The sequence below is a fragment of the Electrona antarctica genome (genome assembly GCF_951216825.1).
Source record: "Electrona antarctica genome assembly, chromosome: 1".
NCBI lineage: Eukaryota > Metazoa > Chordata > Actinopteri > Myctophiformes > Myctophidae > Electrona > Electrona antarctica.
This window is the reverse complement of record NC_136806.1, coordinates 53,471,278-53,494,190: the sequence shown is the minus strand read 5'-3', so window position 1 is coordinate 53,494,190 and position 22,913 is coordinate 53,471,278. Positions and strand designations below refer to the sequence as shown.

General features: G+C 44.5%; 1 protein-coding gene across 3 annotated transcripts in view; it reads right to left on the bottom strand.

The window, feature by feature from the left end:
* Positions 1-7,773: 7,773 nt before the first annotated feature.
* LOC306930309 (mitogen-activated protein kinase kinase kinase kinase 4-like) overlaps positions 7,774-22,913 on the bottom strand; it is a 102,690-nt gene continuing 87,550 nt past the window's right edge. For all 3 annotated transcript variants that reach the window (XM_079511194.1, XM_079511196.1, XM_079511195.1), the window contains 4 exons: positions 21,885-22,034; positions 16,300-16,459; positions 14,902-15,041; positions 7,774-13,593 (listed from right to left, as the gene is read on the bottom strand). In XM_079511194.1, coding sequence (XP_079367320.1) covers positions 13,510-13,593; positions 14,902-15,041; positions 16,300-16,459; positions 21,885-22,034 — 534 coding nt within the window. In that variant the 3' untranslated portion in view covers positions 7,774-13,509. The remainder of the gene's footprint in view (positions 13,594-14,901; positions 15,042-16,299; positions 16,460-21,884; positions 22,035-22,913) is intronic.

Sequence of the window (22,913 nt, the reverse complement as noted above, 5' to 3'; positions counted from 1 at the left end):
GTGAAATATAAAAAAAATATGTTTTAATATTGATGATTATGGCATACAGCTAATGAAAATCTCCTATCTCAGAATATCAAAATATTTTATGAGCTATTTTATGCTATTTTCTTAACACTAGGATGTCTGAAAAAAACATTACTACTACTATGACGGCTAACGGTCAGGATGACCGTGTTTTTCGTGCTATTTGATTGGCCATTCTCTCCCCCACTCCTAATGATCTTCACACCTCTCTCTGCACCCGTTGACGGCTTGCCATTGTCTTCTAAATGTTACATTCCAACTATAATTCAAGGCAGCAGTTTCAACTCGACAGGACAACTCAAGTTATTTTTTATGTTTTATTTCAGTTTACCAAACTATAATTATAGTGACGGTGTGAGCGCTATATTGAATACCCTTGCGCAGCAAACACTGTCCGACTTTGTATTGAGCCAATAAAATAGGCTACCACACGTTATTGTATAACAGCCAGAGCCAGGCACATTGCTCAGAGTCAGACGAAATACGACATTAGTTATATATTGTCATTTTTATATAGAGGGGGAAACATCGATGTAATTAATATATATTTGATTGATTGTGCCAAAAAAAGGAAAGAGCTGTGTGTGCGTGCGTGCAAATCAGAAAAGTTTACAGACAAAGGAGTTGGGAGTTTGGGAGCGGCTAGCCTTCTATATAATGCTGCGCACATATTAGCCTATATATATTTTAAAAATACCCAGCATAATTTTTGGGAAGGCTAAAGGTGGCCTTACACTAGCCGATAATCAGGCATTTTTGACGCTCGGGGGGTGCCCGACCGCTCAAAGCGTGATCGGCCCGATCAACATCAAGAATGTTTGATATTTGCTCTGCCCTGCTCCGATTATCCTGTAGTGTGTGATGCTATCAGATTTCAGATTGAAAAAAATCGGCTAGTGTAAGGCCACCTTAAACCTGGCCTAGCCTTACATACCCGCCGCCTATGATCGATGTCATTTATATATACTTGATTTATTGTGCCAGCAGAGAGGTCCGTACAGCAGCACGGTTTATATATACACCATAGGATAGATCAAGTCATGTGACGCATCACCGCCACAAATAGTGCTACAGCGTTATCTAAAATGCACTTCCGCATACCTCACCGTCAGTTACTTGGATATTTTCTCCCTCTCCACGAGAGAGAGAGTTGGAGAGAGAAAAAAAGAGAGCCGTGATGCGTGGAAATCAGTTCCACTGGTCGCGTGCAGAAAAGTTTACAGACAAAGGAGGACGGACAGAACTGTTCTTCTGACTGACAAAACATTTAGAAGTTCGGGACGTCTATCGGGTTGGACTGATTTCAAACACTGTCATTTGTATTTGGCATCGCGCTGATTCACGCATCGACGAGCATTCTCGCTCCAAGGAAAGGAAATGTCGGTCGGGTCAAACAGACCATGCTATAAACTTTATTATTCCAGGATAATTGATTCATTTGTATCATCGCCACCTTACATAATTATGCTATAAAGATGGCGTGTATAGTCAACATGTATTTATATCTATTGAGCTATGCGTTTGGTTGAAACAATACGCCAGTCAGTCAACACACCATATTTCACCATATTTTACCACATTAGCTTGAACAATGCCCGTCTCCAGCCGGGAGGGAGGTGTGAACAGCACTGCTTGCGGGGGAGAAAGGGTGAGGAGTCTATAGAGCGGTCCCACGGACCGAAAAAGAGCAGACATTTTAGTAGAATTATGTCTAAAATCATATTTCCAAAACGTTTCAGATGGAAAAAAAAACAGAGATGGTTTGAATCTAACATTTAGAAAAAGTCATGCAAGGGGAACTTTCTCAGGACTTCATGGGCAAAGAAAATCCACTTCAAAATTTCAAAATCGGTCAGCCAGACCGCTCCGATGCGCTAGTGTTAATGGATTGTTTTTGTGCTTATTCTTGTGTTATTACCTATGACTATTTGCCCATCAGTGTTGAGAGCTCACGGACGCACACACACGTGTGTAGTTCTGGGTGTGTTCACACACTAATGCTGATTGTTTGACTGGCCTGTCTCAGTATGGACCTGTGTTTGCTTGTTTTTCTTCATACCTGCCCTGATGAAGACTCCTGTGAGTCGAAACATGTTGGCTGTTTCTAAATAAAGTAGGCTACCTTGATTTTATCCACCCTCCTCATTTTTTCCTTTTTTAGTGCTCGAATCACCACCTGTTTTTCTAAAGATCTGGACTGGATCAGTTGTAACAATTTTATTTAAAAAAAAGTGTTTGGGTCTTCTGATGTAATGTATTGCTATAACAATGTTCTCCTCTTTTAAGTCTGGATAAGTGCCTCCACTGAATGCCTAAATTAAATAAGTGTTGAAGTGTCCCTTCCATTCATCTGTTTGTATTCAACGGTCTTTGGCGCCAACAAAGTGACAAAATTAATCAATAGCCTACATGTCAATAAATCCTCTTTTCACTTGTTTCAATTAAGAATGAGATTACGCAATATGGAGCTACAATATTATTATTTTATTTAAAAAACATTTTTACTGCATATCATGATGTATTGTGTGTCGTTGTTAGTTAAAGAAGACAGAAAACTGTTACAGACCAAAACAGTCATATCAAGGGACCTCAAAACCTACTCTAGTGAGGTCTTTAACCAAGTATTGGAGAGTCTGGATTGGTCCGATGAGCTTAAAAGCACACTTGTCGAAGAAGCTTGGCTTGGCTTCAAAACCAAATATACATCAGTACTGAACAACATGGCTCCTTTGAGAACCACCAGGGGCAAAACCCGCTCGGAACCATGGATGAATTCGGACATACTGGCTGCAATGAAAGCCAGAGACAAAAAATGCTCTGAATTTCTAAAATGCAAGTCAAAGCTAGCCAAGCGCTTCGACAGTGTTCGCCAAGCTCGTTTGAACAACCTAAATACCCAACGAATCAAGCTAAGAAACAGTGTAACTGCCATGACCAAATCAGCTAAAAGTAACTTCATCAATGATAAAGCACAGGAAAACAAAAACAATCCTCGTGAGCTCTGGAAGCTACTAAACAATCAACTATGCTGCGGTCAGAAACTAAAAACCAGGTTTTCAAACATAAACATCAAATCGGACAACACTCATCACTGACAACCTTGATGTGGCCAACTACTTGAATATCTTCTTTACAAACATAGCAACAACTCTGGTTAACAAACTGCCCTCCCACTCTGGGCTCTTTGGTGTAGAGCACATTACAACCTTCTACAGAAACCTAGGTGTTTGTAAAGACGATTTTAAACTAGTTATGGTAACAACTGATGAGGTAATTAAGAAACAGTGCCCTCCAACCCCACAAGGCCACAGGCCATGACAATATTCCCTCCAAATTTCTCAGAGACTCAGCCATCTCTATAGCTCCAATCATCACCCACATAGTAAACCTCTCCATCAAACAGGGACAGGTCCCCCAAGATTTCAAACTGGCCAAAGTAACCCCCTTGCACAAGAAAGGGAGTAAATTAGACCCCGGCAACTACCGCCCTATTTCTATTCTTAGCTCCATCTCGAAAGTGATGGAAAAAATAGTCTATGAACAGGTTGAAAAGTATCTTGCCACTAATAAATTAATGTACGAGTTCCAATCTGTCTTCAGAACGTCCCACTCCACTGACACATGCCTTCTCTATTTGAGCGACCACATCAAACATGAGGTGGATGCTGGCAAATACTGCGGCATGGTCATGCTGTACCTCCAAAAGGCTTTTGACACCGTGAACCACTCCATACTGGTTAACAAGCTAAAGGCAATTGGTTTCGATAGCACATCAGTGAGCTGGATGCAATCCTACCTGGAGGGGAGAGAACAGATGGTGGAGGTGAATGGAACACTGTCCCCCCCCCCCTCCCAGTGAGCTGGAATGGCTTAGGGTCGACGACAGAGTACAGCATCTTGCAATGGGTCTGGTCCACAAGATTCGATACACCACCAAGATACCCATGTACCTGTTAGATTTATAGCTGAGGCTATGGAAATAGCCAAGAGAGCAAATACCTCGACCTTATAAGTCTTCACTGGAAAAGTGAGAACACCAAGTATCAAAACACCAAAAGATGAACTTAGTAAAAAAACCTGAAAGGATTTTTTGACACAAGCCACAAGTTCTTAAAGTATTTCTCAGATTTCTTTCTTCAGATTCAGAGCGTGTACAATTGTAAAGGATAGAGGAGAGAGAATTCTCCTAAGTGCTCTGAATGTCATCATATCATTTTGCACAAACATATATACTGAAAAACATGTCATTGATTAGGATTCAGCTGTCACATTTCAATAGGTTGAAAGGTCCCATCAGTGTAAGATGTCATCAGGCTGTCATGGGTGTCCGATGGTCTGAATCCTGTTTTCGACTTTAATCACGTTCCGTGATTAGGATTCTGTTGTCCATTTATCTCATAGGGTGAGAGTGTATGTTTATCCTCATCTTTAAGAGCAAGGTTGTTTTCCATGTTTCTCCATTTAATCTTATTTCCCTTTTGGTATAATGACAATGACAATCTGGAGTGGGCGACAGCTGATAGTGGAATTAATACACACGCAAATATTGATATGACATCACTGTGTGACAGGGCAGTCCTGTTCACCAGATACAAGAAGATTTACAAGGTATTTTTTAACATAGTAATAAGATGTGAACATAAAATATGAAACAATAAATCATAATGTAAGAAAATACCCATCAGTACCTGTCTAGATACTTCCTTAATGTTAACGAAGTCCACACCCACAACACCAGAGGGAGTGCAGCGAACCATGTACAACCCAGATTCGGCACAAACGAGGGACTAAATTATTTTCGCTCCTATGCCACCAAAATGTGGAACGCCCTACCAACTGTCATTAAGACATGCGAATCCCTTGACTCCTTCAAAACCGCTCTCAAAGGGCACCTACGGACGGCTGCAATTCGAAACTGGCCCCTGTAAAATCGGAATCCCTCAAACACGAACGCAAGGACAACACAAGAGACGGTCGCGGCCACACAGCCAACTCAAGGTATGGCTACTGAGCCGACTTGGGGACCCAACGCAAGGACAACACAAGAGACGGTCACGGCCACACAGCCAACTCAAGGTACGGCCACGGAGCAGACTTGGGGACCCAACACAAGAGACGGTCACGGCCACACAGCCAACTCAAGGTACGGCCACGGAGCCGACTTGGGGACCCAACGCAGCTCCTCCAAGGAAAACAAACAAATTAACGGAGCTGAACGTGAATCCCCCCCACGCCTTTTTTTCCCTCACTGTATCTGTTTCTTTTCCCTTTTTACCTCCTTTATGATGAATTCCTGTTCTGTCTATATAGAAGTGTCTATTTGTACGTCTCTAAATGTTTTTGATGATTTGAACCTGGTGGACCCTATTGGAAACAAGTGTAATGCTTAATTGGGTCGTCCACTCACAGTTAACAGCCTTTGTATTGAGTTTGTGCTTGAAATGTACTGTAATTCTGCAAACTGTTAATAAATTCTTCAATCAATCAAAACCAGCCAGCATGGTGGCTCAGTGTGATAGGACGCTGTCTGCATCGGGGTCCGTACGCTTTTCCGACCAGTCATTTATCCGACGACCGGATTAAGGTTAGCGAACAACCAATGCTAGCCTAACTCTTGAGGGAGTAACATGAAACCAACTGGTGCATTTTTATTGTTTAGTTTTTTTTTTCTCGTATGAAAATAAAAAGTGAAACCACTAGAACCCTATAGCATATCCCTTTATGGGGTGGGAACGTTCACCGAAAATAGCTTATCTACACAAGCTCACAACACTTTTATGTAACCATGCAGAAAATATCACATTTTATGTGATATTAATATTATTATGTTGGAGGGTACTTACTAAACCATCCGCGAGTCTAATACCATATACTTTGTCGGACAATGGTGTTCAGAAGAACCTGTTGTATTTTAGCAGACCTATGCTGCCATCTAGTGGTGGAAAGGACTCATTGCTCACACATTTATAAAGCCTATATTTACTCATCATACAACATCAGAACATCTGCCAGTCTTTATTTACTCACCATACAACATCTGCAATAGTCCACTATATCATGATTTAAGAAACCTTTTATTTGAAAAAATTCAGGATAAGAACCCAGATCTGTTTTGGATGTCTGAGTGTTTTATGTTAAATTAGTTGTTCAGTAATGAAGTTTTTGTTTTTGGAAAATTCATAGAGAAGGCAAGGCAGTTACGTTGGAGAACGATGTATCCATGAACTGTCTATTTGTGTATATGTATCATTATATGTATCATGTGATATTATGTATCAATATGTACAATTGTGTGAGTGTCTTGTAAGCCTGTGCGGGCTGGGCATCTTATGTAGGACACTTTAATAAAAACTCTATCTATCTACTCATACATCTGCAATACATTTTTATCTGATCTTGTGTCCACTAATGAGCATGAATTTGTACACAAATAAAAAGAAATCCAACATACTACAGATTCAGCATTCCATGACACATTCATAGTTTGGTGTGAAGGTAAAGTAGAGACTCAATAAGAATTTTGATTGTCCACGAATAAAACATTTTCTTTCACATTGTTATAATGATCATTAGACATTTTTTCAGTCTCGTCCCTGAAACCCACTGCGCCACCTCACCTGAGCAGCAAGTAGGCTATACCTAAAATTGACAGTCACAATTTTCATTAATCTATACTATAAAGAACTTGGATGAATCACTGGGGAGATGCACAAAAACAAAGGCCTTTTGCATTTTTCATCCTTTCCACATTAGTTTTTTTCTTCTTTCTCCCTTTCTCCTCCTTCCCCCTTTCATTTATTTCCCCCTCACCCCCTTGGTAGGCGAATGTTCTCTTCGCCCGTACAAAACGGGTACAAAGCGGGCTACTCCTGAAAAGTTTAGCAGCCAATCGTAGGCAATGAAGGTGGATTATGAGAAATCAAACAAACCCGTCTTGATCACATGACTATGGAGAGCATGTGTACCGATTTGCGTGAAATTTGGATAACATCTGAAGGAGTAATATTAGAAAATGTGTTTTACATATGTCTGCCTCCTGGTGGCGCTATAAAGAGCAGATGCGAAAATTCCAGGCAAAGGTTTTTCCTTGGCCTCTAGGGAGTTGGCATACAAAGTTATCCACAAATCAGTGCAGTTGGAGGTAAAAACACTTTTCGGCCAGTTATAGCGCCACCATGAGGCTGAGTTGAAAATATTCACGTGGCATTTCTTCCTCGGCCTAGTGGGAATGTGCGTGCGCAATTTCACGGAAATCACACGATGTGTTCATGATTTGCAGCATTTTGTTTGAAACTGAGCACTGTTGCTTATCAGCACTGAGACTGTGTACCAATTTGCGTGATGTTTGGACAAAATCTGTAGGTGTACTGTCCAAAAACTTGTTTTGCACAAAGCGGCCTCCTGGTGGCGCTATAACAGGCCGTTCTGGAAATTTTGGGGCAGAGGTTCATTGTTGGCATCCAGGGAGTTTGTGTGCAAAATGTGGCATCGATCGGGTTAACGGTGCCGGAGATTAGCTGTTCACAGACGGACACACGGACGGACGGACAGACGGACGGAGTGCAAAACATACTCTCTCCCCATGCCTTCGGCCTGGTGGAGACAAAGCGTCCGCTACCAGACAGATATAGGTACTGGTAGTAGTGTCTGGGATCACAGGAACCAATGGCAATACGGCTTCAATTGTTTAATACACCCCCCCCCCCCCCCCCCCCCACAAGTTAAAGAAATGCTCATCGACTAGTGTACAGATGGAACCTCTTTTAATACCAACAATAAAATGGCTTTAAAATATTTTGTGACTTCACAATAAAAAAAGCATGTCAAAGCTAATTACAGAAAACCATACATTGGCCATTGTGCAAAAGGCCCGCGCGGTTACAGAGGACATGTAAGTGAATAATCAACCGCAACAACAAACAACAAACAAAACAACGATATAATTGTTTTTGCGTTGTTTTCCACGATCATGGACAGCTCGATTAATGGACAATAAGAGTCCAAAAACCACTTCAAGGAACAGATCAGCGTCTACAATCGTAGAAAAACAATAGGCAAGCGTGGCGGTCTCAGGGTGGAATATTGCATTGACAAGCCCATAATTCTATACATGTACAAATACTGATGGCCTGCACATTATAAAATATCTATAAAACAGTGCAAATTACGACATTATTATATATATATATACATCCTCTATGCTGTACAAATATAAGTGTGGAGAAACAACACACGGTCCTCCACAGTCCTGTAGATTATATGCTGTACAAAACCAATGGTCCACACTTAAACCCCCATTTAGACCTGAGGACGATTCTACAAATGTCTTCTAAATCCTGACAGTTTTCTGAAAAACCCATGTTTCTATGGGCCGATTCATACTCCTATTTTACCGCTGTTTCGGCGCTGTAGTGCCGAAATGATTTCGGCTCGTCAGAAATTTTCAGTCGCACCGAAGAGCCGACTTTAGGACGGTCCCCGCCCCCCCGAACCTCAAATGACGTCACATTATAGGCTCTACAGAGCCGAACAGACTTTTATTCGGCTCTAAAATAGAGTATGAATCGGCCCTGTCAGTGGTGCTCAATCTTCATGTCAAGGACCCCCAGAATTATTTGTATTTGGCCGCGGACCCCCATCTGAAAATATGTTGTTCCAGGGACCAACCCATGAAGCAAAGATTTGAGTTTAAAACGTTCGCTCTGAAAGAATATATATTCAAAGATTTGCAACACATTTTCGAGATTTTTCTAAAATAGCTAAAGTATAACATAATGCTTTAAACACCAAAAGGGGTTCCCGCCCAGAATGGGTTAAACCCTAATAGGCCTATCTCACAGCCCGTTTTTCACGCCCACTTCCGGTAAATAGTGGTGACTTTAACATGGGCATTTACACGTTTTTTTCTCTGGAGAATCTAAGTACATTTTCTAATGTAAAAATGTGACAGACCAATATTATTATGAAGCAAACAAGATGGTAAATCAGGTCGAGCAGATAGAACAAACCTTACCTTGAGAAAACAAAAGTTGTAGACTTCTTAAATAACCTCTTTTAACATGTAGCGTCTATGGAGTGACGTCACGCTATCACCACTAACCCCGAAAGGGGGCGTATTTAGGGGGGCGGGGAAATTCTGTGAGATAGGCTTATTGCCTAGTTGAGCCCCCCAAGAGTCTAGAGTAGGCCCCCTTCTTTTTTTACCCTCTACGCCAAATAGATTCTCTAATGTTAGCCTCAGAAGCCCCGCCCTCACCCCATGGGTTGGACACTTTCCAGCCGGGCTCATTCATTCCGATTGAAATACTTTACACATTAAATACTGGTTCATTTTTGGAAACGGACCTTCAAAATCTCTTCCAAATCCGTCAACACTGGAAAAATATGTGCGTGACATTTTATTCATATAGGAAAACTATTGGTGGAGAGGTTTGTCTAACCCATATTATGCTTAGCTGTGATTGGACCATGGCAGTTTGGGGAGGGGCTTAGCTAAAGGTTTAAGTTAGACACCTATAGACGCCTTAACAGACGACGTCACACTGATAAGCAACAGCATGCACGTGCATGCACAGCACAAGAACCCTGCCTCTCATAAGATGCAATGGAAAAGTTCTAACTGCACTCACGTTAAAAAATGCACCATCAAACTTCCAGATGCTGTTTTTCTCCCAGTGTGAAGGAAGAATGATTAAAATTTTTATTGTGATCTTTCACTCTTGAAATATATAATCCATTGGTTTCTGTTGTGTGTGAACAATAATAGCAATTCAAATCAGTTGTCCTCAAAACCACACCTCCAGTCGCTGTCATAAGAACGGGAGGTGCGCTCACGATCACGGCAGACAGTTTGTCCATGGCTGCACGCGCACCTGCAGCCCATCAAGTATAATTTATGTTACGTCCCGCGATGGTGTTGCGCATGCAGACGCTCACAACAGTCGCATCCGCGATGCAATGTGAGCTTGTATATCAGCTGTTCTCTGTGCGTTTTGAAGTATGAATGTCTCCTAGGGTGCATCTCACTAGCCAACACACAAGAGGAGGTTGAATGGACTGAAACCAGCGCTCCCCAAAACAGGTTTGGAGATCTGTTGCTAATTGATTAGATTAGATTAGATTAGATTGTTAGATTGGTCTATTGACCAATCTAACAGAAGGTCGCAGTTAACTATAGAATCGTGTGTTTTTCGTCACTCAAAATCTCCATACATGGGGAAAGCCCCCGTATATTGTTCCCAGGTCTCGTGACATCACTATGACATCAGGGATGATAGTAAATGCGACCTGCTGTCGCAATTAAGCCCATATATGGAGATATGGAGATATAGTAGGCCTATATATGTCAGAACCTGTTCTGACATTCCATATGTTGATCCTTCCCCATCCATCCTCCCTCATTGATGTCTCCCTTTTGACTGATACCTGTCCATTTAAACTCTAGACCTGCCCCAAAGTAATTTGTGCAGCCACGCCCGGCAGCCGGCGAAAAATAGACTTCTCAACAGGCCCGAAAATTAAGGCCCGGCCCTACCTGGGCCCTCATCAAACCCTGTACACTGAAGACACTGCCCCTGCTGCCACCCTTAGATCTCCATATGGCCAGTTCACTGGCCTCAGGCTTCTAAATAATACTGCTTTAGAATAATAATCTTAATATTAAGATAAACTATGTCATCGAAATATAAACACTCTGGGCCAAACTATGAAATAATTATGTTGCTGTGACAATTTTGGAACAGATAGGCCTATAAATCTGTTGCATAAATCTGGAAGGATGTTATGACATTCTAAGTCACACTAAAATAAATCTTAGTCGACAAGCTATACAATGACATACTGTAGCCTATATACTGTATACGTACAGCATATACCCTCAACCCTGTGTTTTAGAGAAATATGTTGAAACCGATCCGTGTCGAGTCTAGCCAATCAGCCGCAGCTACGGGCGGGATCTTGGCGAGACCGGGTGTGACGGCATCGAGAAGTGCCTGTTGTCCAATTGTATTTCCCAGCGCCTTAAAAGTGGAAGAAAAACAAAATGGTCCTCTATTCTTGAAAGCAAGTGAAGACATGACCTACCTACACATCTGACACAATTGTGTTGTTTTTTTTAAGTGTTAAACCTAATGCTAATCAGGCATTCGTTAAAACTTGTTTTCCGTTGGCGGGGTTTAATTTCCTGCGGGTCACAGCTACTGCACGCTATGTAGATCCAATCACCTGCCAAGTATAGCAGGGTCTGGTTACTAGTAATGTCAACCATTTAACCACTTAATAAACCCCAGCATCCTTATCGTGTGGAAAGCTTTTGCATAAAATAGCCAAATCGACAAGCTCACAATGTGTCGCGCTGCGACGCGTTGTGACCTTGTTGAACAGAAAAGGGACTAAGGTCAACCATATTATAGGGTTTAAGTGGTTAACGCCTCTAGTCTTAGTGAAACGGACTAGACTCAGTTTCAACTGTACTTTATTTTTCTCCCCCGTCCACGCCAAATCTCAAGTGCTGCAAACACGGCACGCTTTGGGCTTGTAGGTCAATGAATGTTTCCCCCAGAACAGGCAGGCATGCGCAGGGCTTCAAGTCGCCGGACATGGTGGACACTAAAAATAATGCAGAAGAAAACTACTAATTAAGCATTGATATTGTGCACAACGCTGTTATTCAACAATAACGGAATAACGATCACGAAAGATTTCGACAAGATGAATTGCTTCAAAGCTTTCATTATAGTTAATAAATGCACAACAACCAAAAGGCCAAAACCAGCAGACGAGCATTAAGAGGCACTGAAAGATAAGCAATTACAATACCTTCTACGAGGGGGATTGGGGAGAATACTGTATGCTTATATAGTCTTACTAGTCTTAGGTATTAACACTGCACTCCTACACTGACAAATTGTTACCTATGCACTGCTGTGCACTTAAGAAAACAAGCATAAATGGAATTTTAAATCTTCACTGTGGCCGTTGTTTGGGCCAGCCTGGATCCTGAAAGGTTCCAAACTCTAGGCGACAGAAGTCCTGAGCTGAGCGTGCTTTACTGTTAGTTGATTTTCGAGGACAGATGGGTGCAAACTCTCAGGAGACTCTCTGTGGTCTACAGAAACAGTCCACACTCACAAGGTGATTTTTCCTTGTCTTTTTATTTTGAATTACAGCAACAGTCATGACAAACGGACACGTTTCAGCTACTCAGACCCAGGGGCATCATTTGGGGCATCAGGGCTTTTGGCAATCGCCACAACCTAGTGTTCACATTTAACCTCAAATCCAGTTATTTTATGCATATTGTCCCCAATTCTGAATAGTTTTTTGCAGATTCAACCGATTTCATCGCAATCGATGCTCGTCCATCTACTTGTGACATGTTATGATTTAGAGTTTTATTGTATGCAACCGAATTTATTAACCACTTTCAACATGGCATCCCTATTTTGGGAATGTCATTATAGGCAAACGTTTTCTGTTTCTGCCCCCAAACAAAATAGCGACAATAGTAGATCTACAAGCTACAAGCTAGTCACTTGGTGACACGCTGAGAGCTTGTAGATCCACTATTTTTGCGATTTTAGAAGTGGAGAGTGTGTTGTAATTTATATTAGTAGCCAGACCACGTCCGTTTGTCATGAATGCTGCAGCTGCGGTAGATTAAAAAAACAAATTCAAAGAAAATCCACCCTGTGAGTGCGGACAGTTTCTATAGACGGATCCTCAATGACACACCTCTGATTATGATTTTGAGAAATGACGCTTTAAGTACACTCTGGAAAAGAAACAAACAACATATCCATGTCCGGATTCATGAAGCAAGCCATATTTGATCCAAAGCGTAGCGCTGTGAGATTAAACACAGAACGTAGGCGGATGGATCCAACTACGCCGGATCCCTAGTCTACACATCAGTGGCCCTCAAAGTCTGTTCTATTCCTCCAAACCGCCAGTTTGATATCCATTTGGCCATTAATTTAACCCTTGGGGGGGGGATCTACGCTATGATATCGCAAACTCAGAGGGTGTACAAAATGGTTCCATGTGTACAACCTCAGAGTTAGAGGTCTGTAACTCCTGAACGCCCCCCCCCCCCCCCCCCCCCCCAGACCGCACTTTGAGAAACACTGGGCTGCACTAGACGATAAAATACCTAATGAATTCATGTTTTTTGCGGAGCTGTCAATCAGATCCAAGACATCAAGGATTCACAGAGAGACCGTGTGTGTGCGTGGCGATGGAGACAGATTGAGCAGGATAACACATTCAAGACATCTCTAGTCAACGCTTGCATGTCTTCTTCTTACTGCCAGACATCAATATCTTAGCACTGACCATCAGATAGACATCGCCAGTCCACCCCTCAGGATAAAACAGATCCTCCATCACGTACTAAACGGCGAAGTTGGACAAAAAGGACGAGGAGGAAACCAGATCCGATCCGATCAGCGATCGACCCCGGAGTGAACGGATCCCGGGCTGTCATCACCAGTTGAACATGGAGTTGTGTCCGAGGGTCATGAAGTAGATCTGGCTGCTTCCTCCCGACTGCACAGACGCAAAGAAGACCTGCAGGAGACGACAAGAGACCACGTTCAGTGGGCCTGCGACTAGCCACTGTTTTCTGAAAGGTAGGCTCAAAGGGAAACGTCACCCTTTTTGCAAAAACATTATTGACGTTTAGAAGATTTTAGAACACTTTCCTGTTCGATGTTAGCAGTGAGCCCAGTGTCCATGATGTCATGGACACTGGGCTCACTTACTTCCTGGTAGAGCCCTGCAAGCCCGCCGGGACCTGGCCCGGCCCGCCAAAACGGGCCGGGCCCGGGCCGACTTTGTCACTGCCCAACGGGCTCAGGGCCGGGCGGGCCGAGCCCGAGATTCATTATAACATTTTGCGCAATGAATTTCACCTGGTCTAAACCGCGCGCGCCTAAATGCTGTCGCCTCTCCTTCCTTCCTTTGGCTGCTGCGCTGCTACTACACAACACTGACTGTCACACACACAAGCACACTAAAATCTGGTAAAAACTATAAAGACTTTGAAACAACGTTTTACATTCTCTCTCTCGCTCCGCGTCTAAAAACAATTTAAATACGGCGGGAGCATTATTACCACACTAAACAAAGTTGGATTTGTACAGTGCAGAAACTGCAGATACATAACGTAAGTGTTCTTATTATTGTGGGTCTGGGTTTTATAATGCAGCGTGAGTCCGCGATAGCCGATCTACAAGCTCACAACGCGTTGCGCTGATTGACAGTGCACGTGCAGCAGTAACTGTATAAAACTATAATTAAGTAGGCTACTTTTTAATGTGATGTGTGGTGTTATTGACTTCTTGTTCTTAATGTGGGTTTATCAGAGCGCCAGATAGTGCAGCTGTAGAGTGGCTGCTGCTGCTGCATCCGTTCCGTGCAACCAATAAAGCGACCGCGGCGGCACGCATGCTAGAAATAATAAATAAAAATATGTCGGGCTTCGGGCCGGGCCCGGGCCGTTTCTGGACTTTACCAACGGGCTTAGGGCCGGGCCGGGCCTTAACTCCACGGGCCCGGGCCGGGCCAGGGCCTATATTTTAGGCCCGTGCAGGGCTCTACTAGGACTTTGCAGAGCAATTGGTGACTAAAACTAAGACTAAATATATTGACAATTTCGTCAACAAATAAAAACTAGACTAAAATGTTTGCAAGGGATTGGATACAGTATAAGTAAAACACAAGTCATTTTACACTTGTTGGCTGAAAATAGCAGATCTACAAGCTCAAACTCCTACATTCCAAGTGCTGGCAGGGGCCAGTTCAAATAGGATTATTTTGGGGGGGTCACAGCCTAAAAAAGTTCGAGAACCAAATGCCGTGGATTAATTTGCCCACCTTGTCGTTCCTCTCACACAGGAACTTGAGCTTCTGGGCCTTCTTGTGCATGAAGACTCCCTCCAGGTTCCCCGTGTTGGCCGACCTCAGCTCTATGGCCTTGTCCCCCCAGCCCATCACCTGGTTGGATTGCAGGTACGCTGCAGGGAGGGAGGGGGTGGGGGGGAGAGAGAGAGAGAGGTCATTTGGATCTTAGTACCTTAGCAGTATTACATGTATAGTATGTTGAAAGAGCTGTATGTGAAAATCAACAGACCTCCTTGTCAGAGATCATTGTCAGAGAGAGAAACAACAGAGGGAGGGAGGGACAAGACAGACAGACAGACAGACAGACAGACAGACAGACAATCCTAAAATAATGACCCAGCTACTGGACCCAATAGAAGTCTTGCACACACGCGCGTGCATGTCGTATTTTTAGTCCTCCCTCCTGTCCCAAATCTGTCTTCACACGGCTGCTGGGCTCAGTGGCGAGGACAACACATGCAGGATGACCCAACAACCCGTTTTTGTTTGATTGATTGAATACTTTGTTAACACCATGGAGGCCCAGGGCGGAGATCTCTGTCAAGTTCAAGTTCATGGTCAAGTGCCCAAGGCAGAGATTGATAAATAGGACGGAGATTAATGATATCAAAACCGATTGCATCGCTCCACAGCCTAGGAGCACTTGTTGCCCAATCCTCGATGACACGCAAGAGTGACACATCATCGAAAATGTTCCCTGCCTGTTTAGCTGACGAAAACGAAAATCTTAAAACGTTCATAACTCGCGATCTAAATCATCCCGTCTAATTCTGAAAAAAGATGCTTCTACGGGCCAACGGCCTGGAATAAACATTCTGCTTCTACAGGCCAACGGCCTGGAATAAACATTCTGCTTCTACGGGCCAACGGCCTGGAATAAACATTCTGCTTCTACGGGCCAACGACCTGGAATAAACATTCTGCTTCCACAGGCCAACGGCCTGGAATAAACTCCCAGTGCACCTTGCTGACTGGCACCCACATTTTTTAAAACACAGCTCAGACCTACTTTTTCTCTTACACTCACTGTTCTGCCTGTTTCGCTGCCTTAAAAAAAAAGGCGGGCATCTCTCCCCACTGCAGGACGGTATCCATGGTAACCTACCTACGGAGGCAGGCATCTCTCCCCACTGCAGGGCGGTATCCATGGTAACTTACCTACGGAGGCAGGCATCTCTACCCACTGCAGGACGGTATCCATGGTAACCTACATACGGAGGCAGGCATCTCTCCCCACTGCAGGGCGGTATCCATGGTAACCTACCTACGGAGGCAGGCATCTCTACCCACTGCAGGACGGTATCCATGGTAACCTACCTACGGAGGCAGGCATCTCTCCCCACTGCCAGGACTGTATCCATGGTAACCTACCTACGGAGGCAGGCATCTCTCCCCACTGCAGGACGGTATCCTTGGTGATGCGTCCGTAGGTGTCGATGTAGACGCCCTCGTCCTCGTAGCACACCAGCACCTCTGTCCCCGCGCTGTTGGGCAGGATGATGATGGCATGGGGGCGGATGGACCCCTGGATCTGGATGGACAGGCGCACGCAGACACACACGCACGCACGCACGCACACAAATGAGTATGTAAGTGAAACAAGGGAGTTATAGAATTATGGGTCCATATATCTTCACGCAAACAATCCCAACTTTTGTCACAATTAAGTCGCAAGAAAATTGTTTGGCGATGCACATATGCGCAAGTGCACGCACGCACACACACTTCAAATTTGAGTAAAAAGTTTAACACAGTTCAGAAAACAGGTCGTTACCGGCAAATCAGGTCAGTGTTAACTCTGTGTATCTGTGTGCCTGCTGTTCTGTGTGTGTGTGTGTGTGTGTGTGTGTGTGTGTGTGTGTGTGTGGGTGTGTGTGTGTGTGTGGGCAAGCTTGTTGTGAGCTTTTAGATCGTCTATTTTTCTGACCGTGTTGAATCTTGTCCCCATGGCTACCGCATAATACAAAGATAAATAAATAAATAAAACCTCAACTAAAGGCATTTTCACAAAATACTGGTTCAGGGTAATGCCCCCCCCCCCCCCCCCCCCCCCTCTAAATGACTGGTTCAGGGTAATGCCCTGTCTCCTAGTTTCCTACATCTAGTTTTGAATTACAAATTTACAATCATTTAAAAACATATTCAAAAAACATTCACAAAAGAAAAGAACAAATCATGAATTAAAAACAAAATGCAAAGATTTTTTTCAGTAATTTCGTGAAGAAATAGATCAATCTAAGAAATTCCATACATTAGAAAACAAAATGTTTTAAGTAGTATAGTGGAAAAATAGTCAATCTACAACAAGCTCACAACGCAGTGCAAAGCGACACGTCTAATTCTCTTATTTGGGTCTTGCGCTAAAAAGTTTGGGAACCCCTGCTCTAGAGTACAACAAGCATTATTTGCAGAGTGCCATGATACGAGCGTTACCTGCGTGTGCGCCACCACGATCCGGAGCATCAAAACGGGCATCCACAGACGCAGCGCAATTTTAATCCGTTGCCTTGGAATCAGCATGCTTACATAATCCTATACTGACAGAACAATGATGGCACCACAGAGGCGATGGGAGGATGCACACACACACACACACACACACACACGTCTTGCGTGTGTGGCACGCGCACGTGTGTTTGTTTAAGTGTCGGTGCAAGCGCATGCGTTCAGGAGAGGCTACGTGTAACTGAGAATGATGTGTGTGTGGGCAGGTGGGCGAGAGAGAGAGCGAGAGAGAGGGGGGGGGGGGGATGGCAGTATGATAAAATGTGGGTGAAAGAGAAATTGAGTGTGTGTCAGAGAGCGATTTCAGCAGGAAAGCGCAGAAGAGAACATGCAGGAGGAGTGTGCATGTTCAGTGAAAGTGCTTTGTGTGTGCACGTGTGCGTGGCCAGCTGACTGCAGCAGCGATGTAAGGCACCAATGTAGGCAGCTGTGTCAGTGTGTGCATGCGTGCGTGCGTGCGTGCGTGTGAGTGCAGCACCTTAATGTACTGGAGGAAATGGGAGAGGTAGAAAAAAAGACAGCCCTACAGGCACAATAACAGGTCAGGACACAGTGAGGGAAGGAGGACAGGAGAGATGTATTTATAGAGTGCTTCTTCTCTCTTCCATCTCTCTCTCTCTCTCCCCACTCTTGTGGAAACTAGCATGCTACCTTAATCCATTTAGACCTGATGTGATGACGATTCTACAAATGTCTTCTAAATCCTGACAGTTTTCTGAAAAACCCATGTTTCTCGTTCTCAAACATTTTCATGTCAAGGACCCCCAAAAAGTATATGTATTTGGCCGCCGACCCCCATCTGAAAATATGTTGTTCCAGTGTGTTCCAGTGACCTCCCAGAAGCAAAGATTTGAATTAAAAATGTTCTCTCTGCAATGAATATATATTCAAATTTTTGCGGCACATTTTCACGATTAAAAAAAAATAGCAGATCTACAAGCTCGTAGCTATGAGCTTGTAGATCTGCTATTTTTCAATAGTTAAAGTATAACATAATGCTTAAAACACCAAAAGGGGTTCCCGCCAAGAATGGGTTAAACTCAGTTTAACCCATTCTTGGCGGCACCCTTTAACCGTTAAAGGGTGCTTGAACTCCAAGAGTTATGAAAAATGCAACAACGTGTACCCTCGTGGGACGAATTTGACACTCTGAGTTCAGGTATGAAAGCAGATCTACAAGCTCACAATGCGTTAGTGTGTTGTTCTGCTCCTCCCTCTGAATATAACGCACACGTCTGATAGGCTTGTGGATCTCAGTGATTTAGTATCTGAAACGAGTCAAGAACGAGCCTATAAAATGAACGTATGCATAATCAATGAACGACACTTTATTGACTGAGGAGACAACCAGAGCATGGCAGCAGAAGGACGTGTCATCTCGTTTGTTCATGTTATGACTAGCGTGTCACGGGCGCGACACGCTGTAAGCTTGTTTTTACGGCCGCAGGTCACATTTACTATGAAATTGTGCATTTCCCATCAGTCAGTCAGTCAGTCAGTCAGTCAGTTGGTTGGTTGGTCACCCCAGGCAGGACCACATATGTGGTCATGCCTCGTGACATCACGTGACATCATCAGGGATGGAGATCCCTGATGTCATCAATATTAAGTCCATATATGGGAATGCCCATATACAGTATGGAGATCCCTGATGTCATCAATATTGGCCATCAACTGCACATCTGACCTCAAACCCTTACATCTCCATAAATGGAGCTGACCTGTTCTGACATTCCATATGTTGATCGTTTCCCACCCATCCTTCGTCTCCCTTTTGACTGATATACCTGTCAATTTAAACTAGTGCAGCCGGCGAAAACTAGAGTTCTCAAGAGGCCTGGAAATTAAGGCCCGCCCCTACATGGGCCCTCATCAAACCCCGTTCACTAAAGACACTGCCCCCGCTGCCACCCTTAGATCTCCATATATGGAGCTGACCTGCTCTGACATTCCATATGTTGATCTGTCCTCATCAAACCATGTACACTCAAGACACACTCCATATATGGCCAGTACAGAACTGTAAGCATGTATATCTGCTATTTTCTGCACGCGGTCTGATGTAGGGCGAGGTATAACATTACGCAAACCCACACAAAATGAAAATAGACGATTTGCAAGCTCACAACGCGTCGCAATGCAACGCGTTGTGAGCTTGTAGATCTGCTACTTTCACTACTTTTGTGCGACACTCTTGTATGATGAAGTACAGGGCGTTACTTTACAACTGAGATACGTGGTTTCTTGGCAGACAGAAAAGATGTGTCGTTTAGAGTGTCTGTGCGTGCGTGCGTGCGTGCGTGCGTGTGTGCGTGCGTGCGTGCGTGCGTGCGAACATGATTCACCATCACTGTCATGAGAACCACCTGCCCACCGCACAGGAAATGAGAAGACACTTATACCGTCTCCCAGTGGAGCAGGTGGGCGTCTTGTTCTATTAAGAGATTATATATATATTTCTTCCGTTTTTGTAGGCCTCAAGATCAGCTAGATTATAGTTACGTGTGGAGGAATAAATTGGCATGGCAACTAAATAGAGGGTATGCGCATGCTTAAAGTGAATGGCACATCGAGTGGCAAAGCAACAGGCAAAGTGAGTTTAACATTGTTTAATGTTGTTTAATGCAATCAGATAGGACTTTTCTGCTTGGATGTATGGGCTGTCAAGGCCAGAAAGTAGTTTTTTGCCACTCAGTAGGTGTTCCTGCATAACTTCCGGGTTTGATGATGATGCGCATACCCTCTCTAGGGGAGAAAAAGGGGTAGGCTACAATACTAAAAGTGTATTATTTTAAGTGAACGTGAATGTGCCCGGAGTTTATGAATACATCATTTATATTGGATCCATTATTTGCAACACAGGTTCTTTTTTTTCACCCACGTTATGAAAAGTAACTGTTTTGGACAAACGTGTTTTCTATATACAACATAAACAGCTGGATGCATTCTATAGAATATCAGGGCCATGACTAAGAAGATAACTATAAAAAGACTGAGCCCAAGCACCTGTGGTGTTTACACAGATCAGAAACGGAATCCAAAGGAAAGTACACACATCTCTACAAAACGTTGCTGAACAAAAAGGTGCTGAACAAAAAGGTACGTACAGCAGAAGGAGAAGTAGTCCGCACACACTGTTTCTTAGCTCCCACAGGAAATGTATTTATTTAAGGATGACAACGTTTCGACCCCTTATGGGTCTTCGCCAGGTTACCTGACGCGCACACACACACACCTCACTGTCCCACACACTGTACTGTCCCACACACTGTACTGTCCCACACACTGTACTGTCCCACACACTGTACTGTCCCACACACTGTACTGTCCCACACACTGTACTGTCCCACACACTGTACTGTCCCACACACTGTACTGTCCCACACACTGTACTGTCCCACACACTGTACTGTCCCACACACTGTACTGTCCCACACACTGTACTGTCCCACACACTGTACTGTCCCACACACTGTACTGTCCCACACACTGTACTGTCCCACACACTGTACTGTCCCACACACTGTACTGTCCCACACACTGCACTGTCCCACACACTGTACTGTCCCACACACTGTACTGTCCCACACACTGTACTGTCCCACACACTGTACTGTCCCACACACTGTACTGTCCCACACACTGCACTGTCCCACACACTGTACTGTCCCACACACTGTACTGTCCCACACACTGTACTGTCCCACACACTGTACTGTCCCACACACTGTACTGTCCCACACACTGCACTGTCCCACACACTGTACTGTCCCACACACTGTACTGTCCCACACACTGTACTGTCCCACACACTGTACTGTCCCACACACTGTACTGTCCCACACACTGTACTGTCCCACACACTGCACTGTCCCACACACTGTACTGTCCCACACACTGTACTGTCCCACACACTGTACTGTCCCACACACTGCACTGACTGCAGCAGCGGTGGAGGAAATACACCCCATTTATTGTACTTAAAGTGCAATGGCTTTTTCGGTCATTTTATTCTGTCTGAAACGGAAGCCTGTGTGTTTCTGAACCAATCAGAGCGTTGCATCCCTTCAGGCTATGGGGCATATATATACACACACACACACACACACACACACACATATATATACACATACACACACACACAGTCTTACATGTGTGGGGAGGTAGAGGTCGTAGGGTGTGACAGACAGACAGACAGACAGTCAGACAGACAGACAGACATGTCTTACATGTGTGGGGTGGTAGAGGTCGTAGGGTGTGACAGACAGACAGACAGACAGACAGACAGACAGGTCTTACATGTGTGGGGAGGTAGAGGTCGTAGGGTGTGACAGACAGACAGACAGTCAGACAGACAGACAGGTCTTACATGTGTGGGGAGGTAGAGGTCGTAGGGTGTGACAGACAGACAGACAGACAGACAGACATACAGGCAGACAGACAGGTCTTACATGCGTGGGGAGGTAGAGGTCGTAGGGTGTGCCAGAGTCCACGTCGATGGCGTGGAAGCCAGACAGGGAGCCGTAGATGACCTTTAACCTCTGACCTTCCTCCACGGTCAGGTCAACGGACACAGGCTTCTGGGGCAGGTTGCTGAATGACTGCACACACACGCACACACACACACACACACACACACACACACACACGTATTACTATACTTGTTACTGTTAGGCCATCAACATTTCAGGATGACATTGAAAATAGCCAAAAATAGCAGAGAATGTTGCAACATCAGCAGAGCATACAAGTATATATATATAGAGTAGTTCAGGAGGAACGGATTGTGTGGCCCTGGTTTTTCCCTAATGGGACTGATCGAGGGTAGCTACTGGGACGTAAGTCGGGACTTGATCACCCCGGCTGGGTCACCTGAGTGAGGGGTATGATGTTGGGAGACCCGAAACCCCGATGACCTTGGGATACATCACTGAGGATACGTCCCAGGTGCATCCATGTATGTATGTATTTTGTTTAGTTATTCTATTTATAGTGACTCATAGGAATAGACTACGTGACAACCAGGAATAGTCTGGTGACCACCGGAGAGACGGGTGGCAGCCGGAAATTAGACGGCACCCGGGAGCAGTATGGGTTGGCGCCCCAGCCTGTGTCTTCCGTGAGGAAGAAGCCCAACAAACCCACGGTGAGGCCTTTAGGAGGGCCATTCAAGCCTCAAGCGGAGCCTGCGGCACCACCAAGGGCAAGGTGGAGCCTGCGGAACTGTTGCGGCTCGAGAATCCACCATTCCTGAATAAAGTGCCTGGTGCTGGGAGTCTGGTGCAACGCACAGGGCCTGACCTGGTGAGAGCAGGAGTGGACCTGGTGAGACGTAGGAGGGGCCCGGACAGGAGTCAACCCACAGAGCCTAGTCCTTCCACGCGCCAGAATGGTACCTCCCAGTCCCGGCAGAGTAGTTCAGGAGGAACGGATTGTGTGGCCCTGGTTTTTCCCTAATGGGACTGATCGAGGGTAGCTAC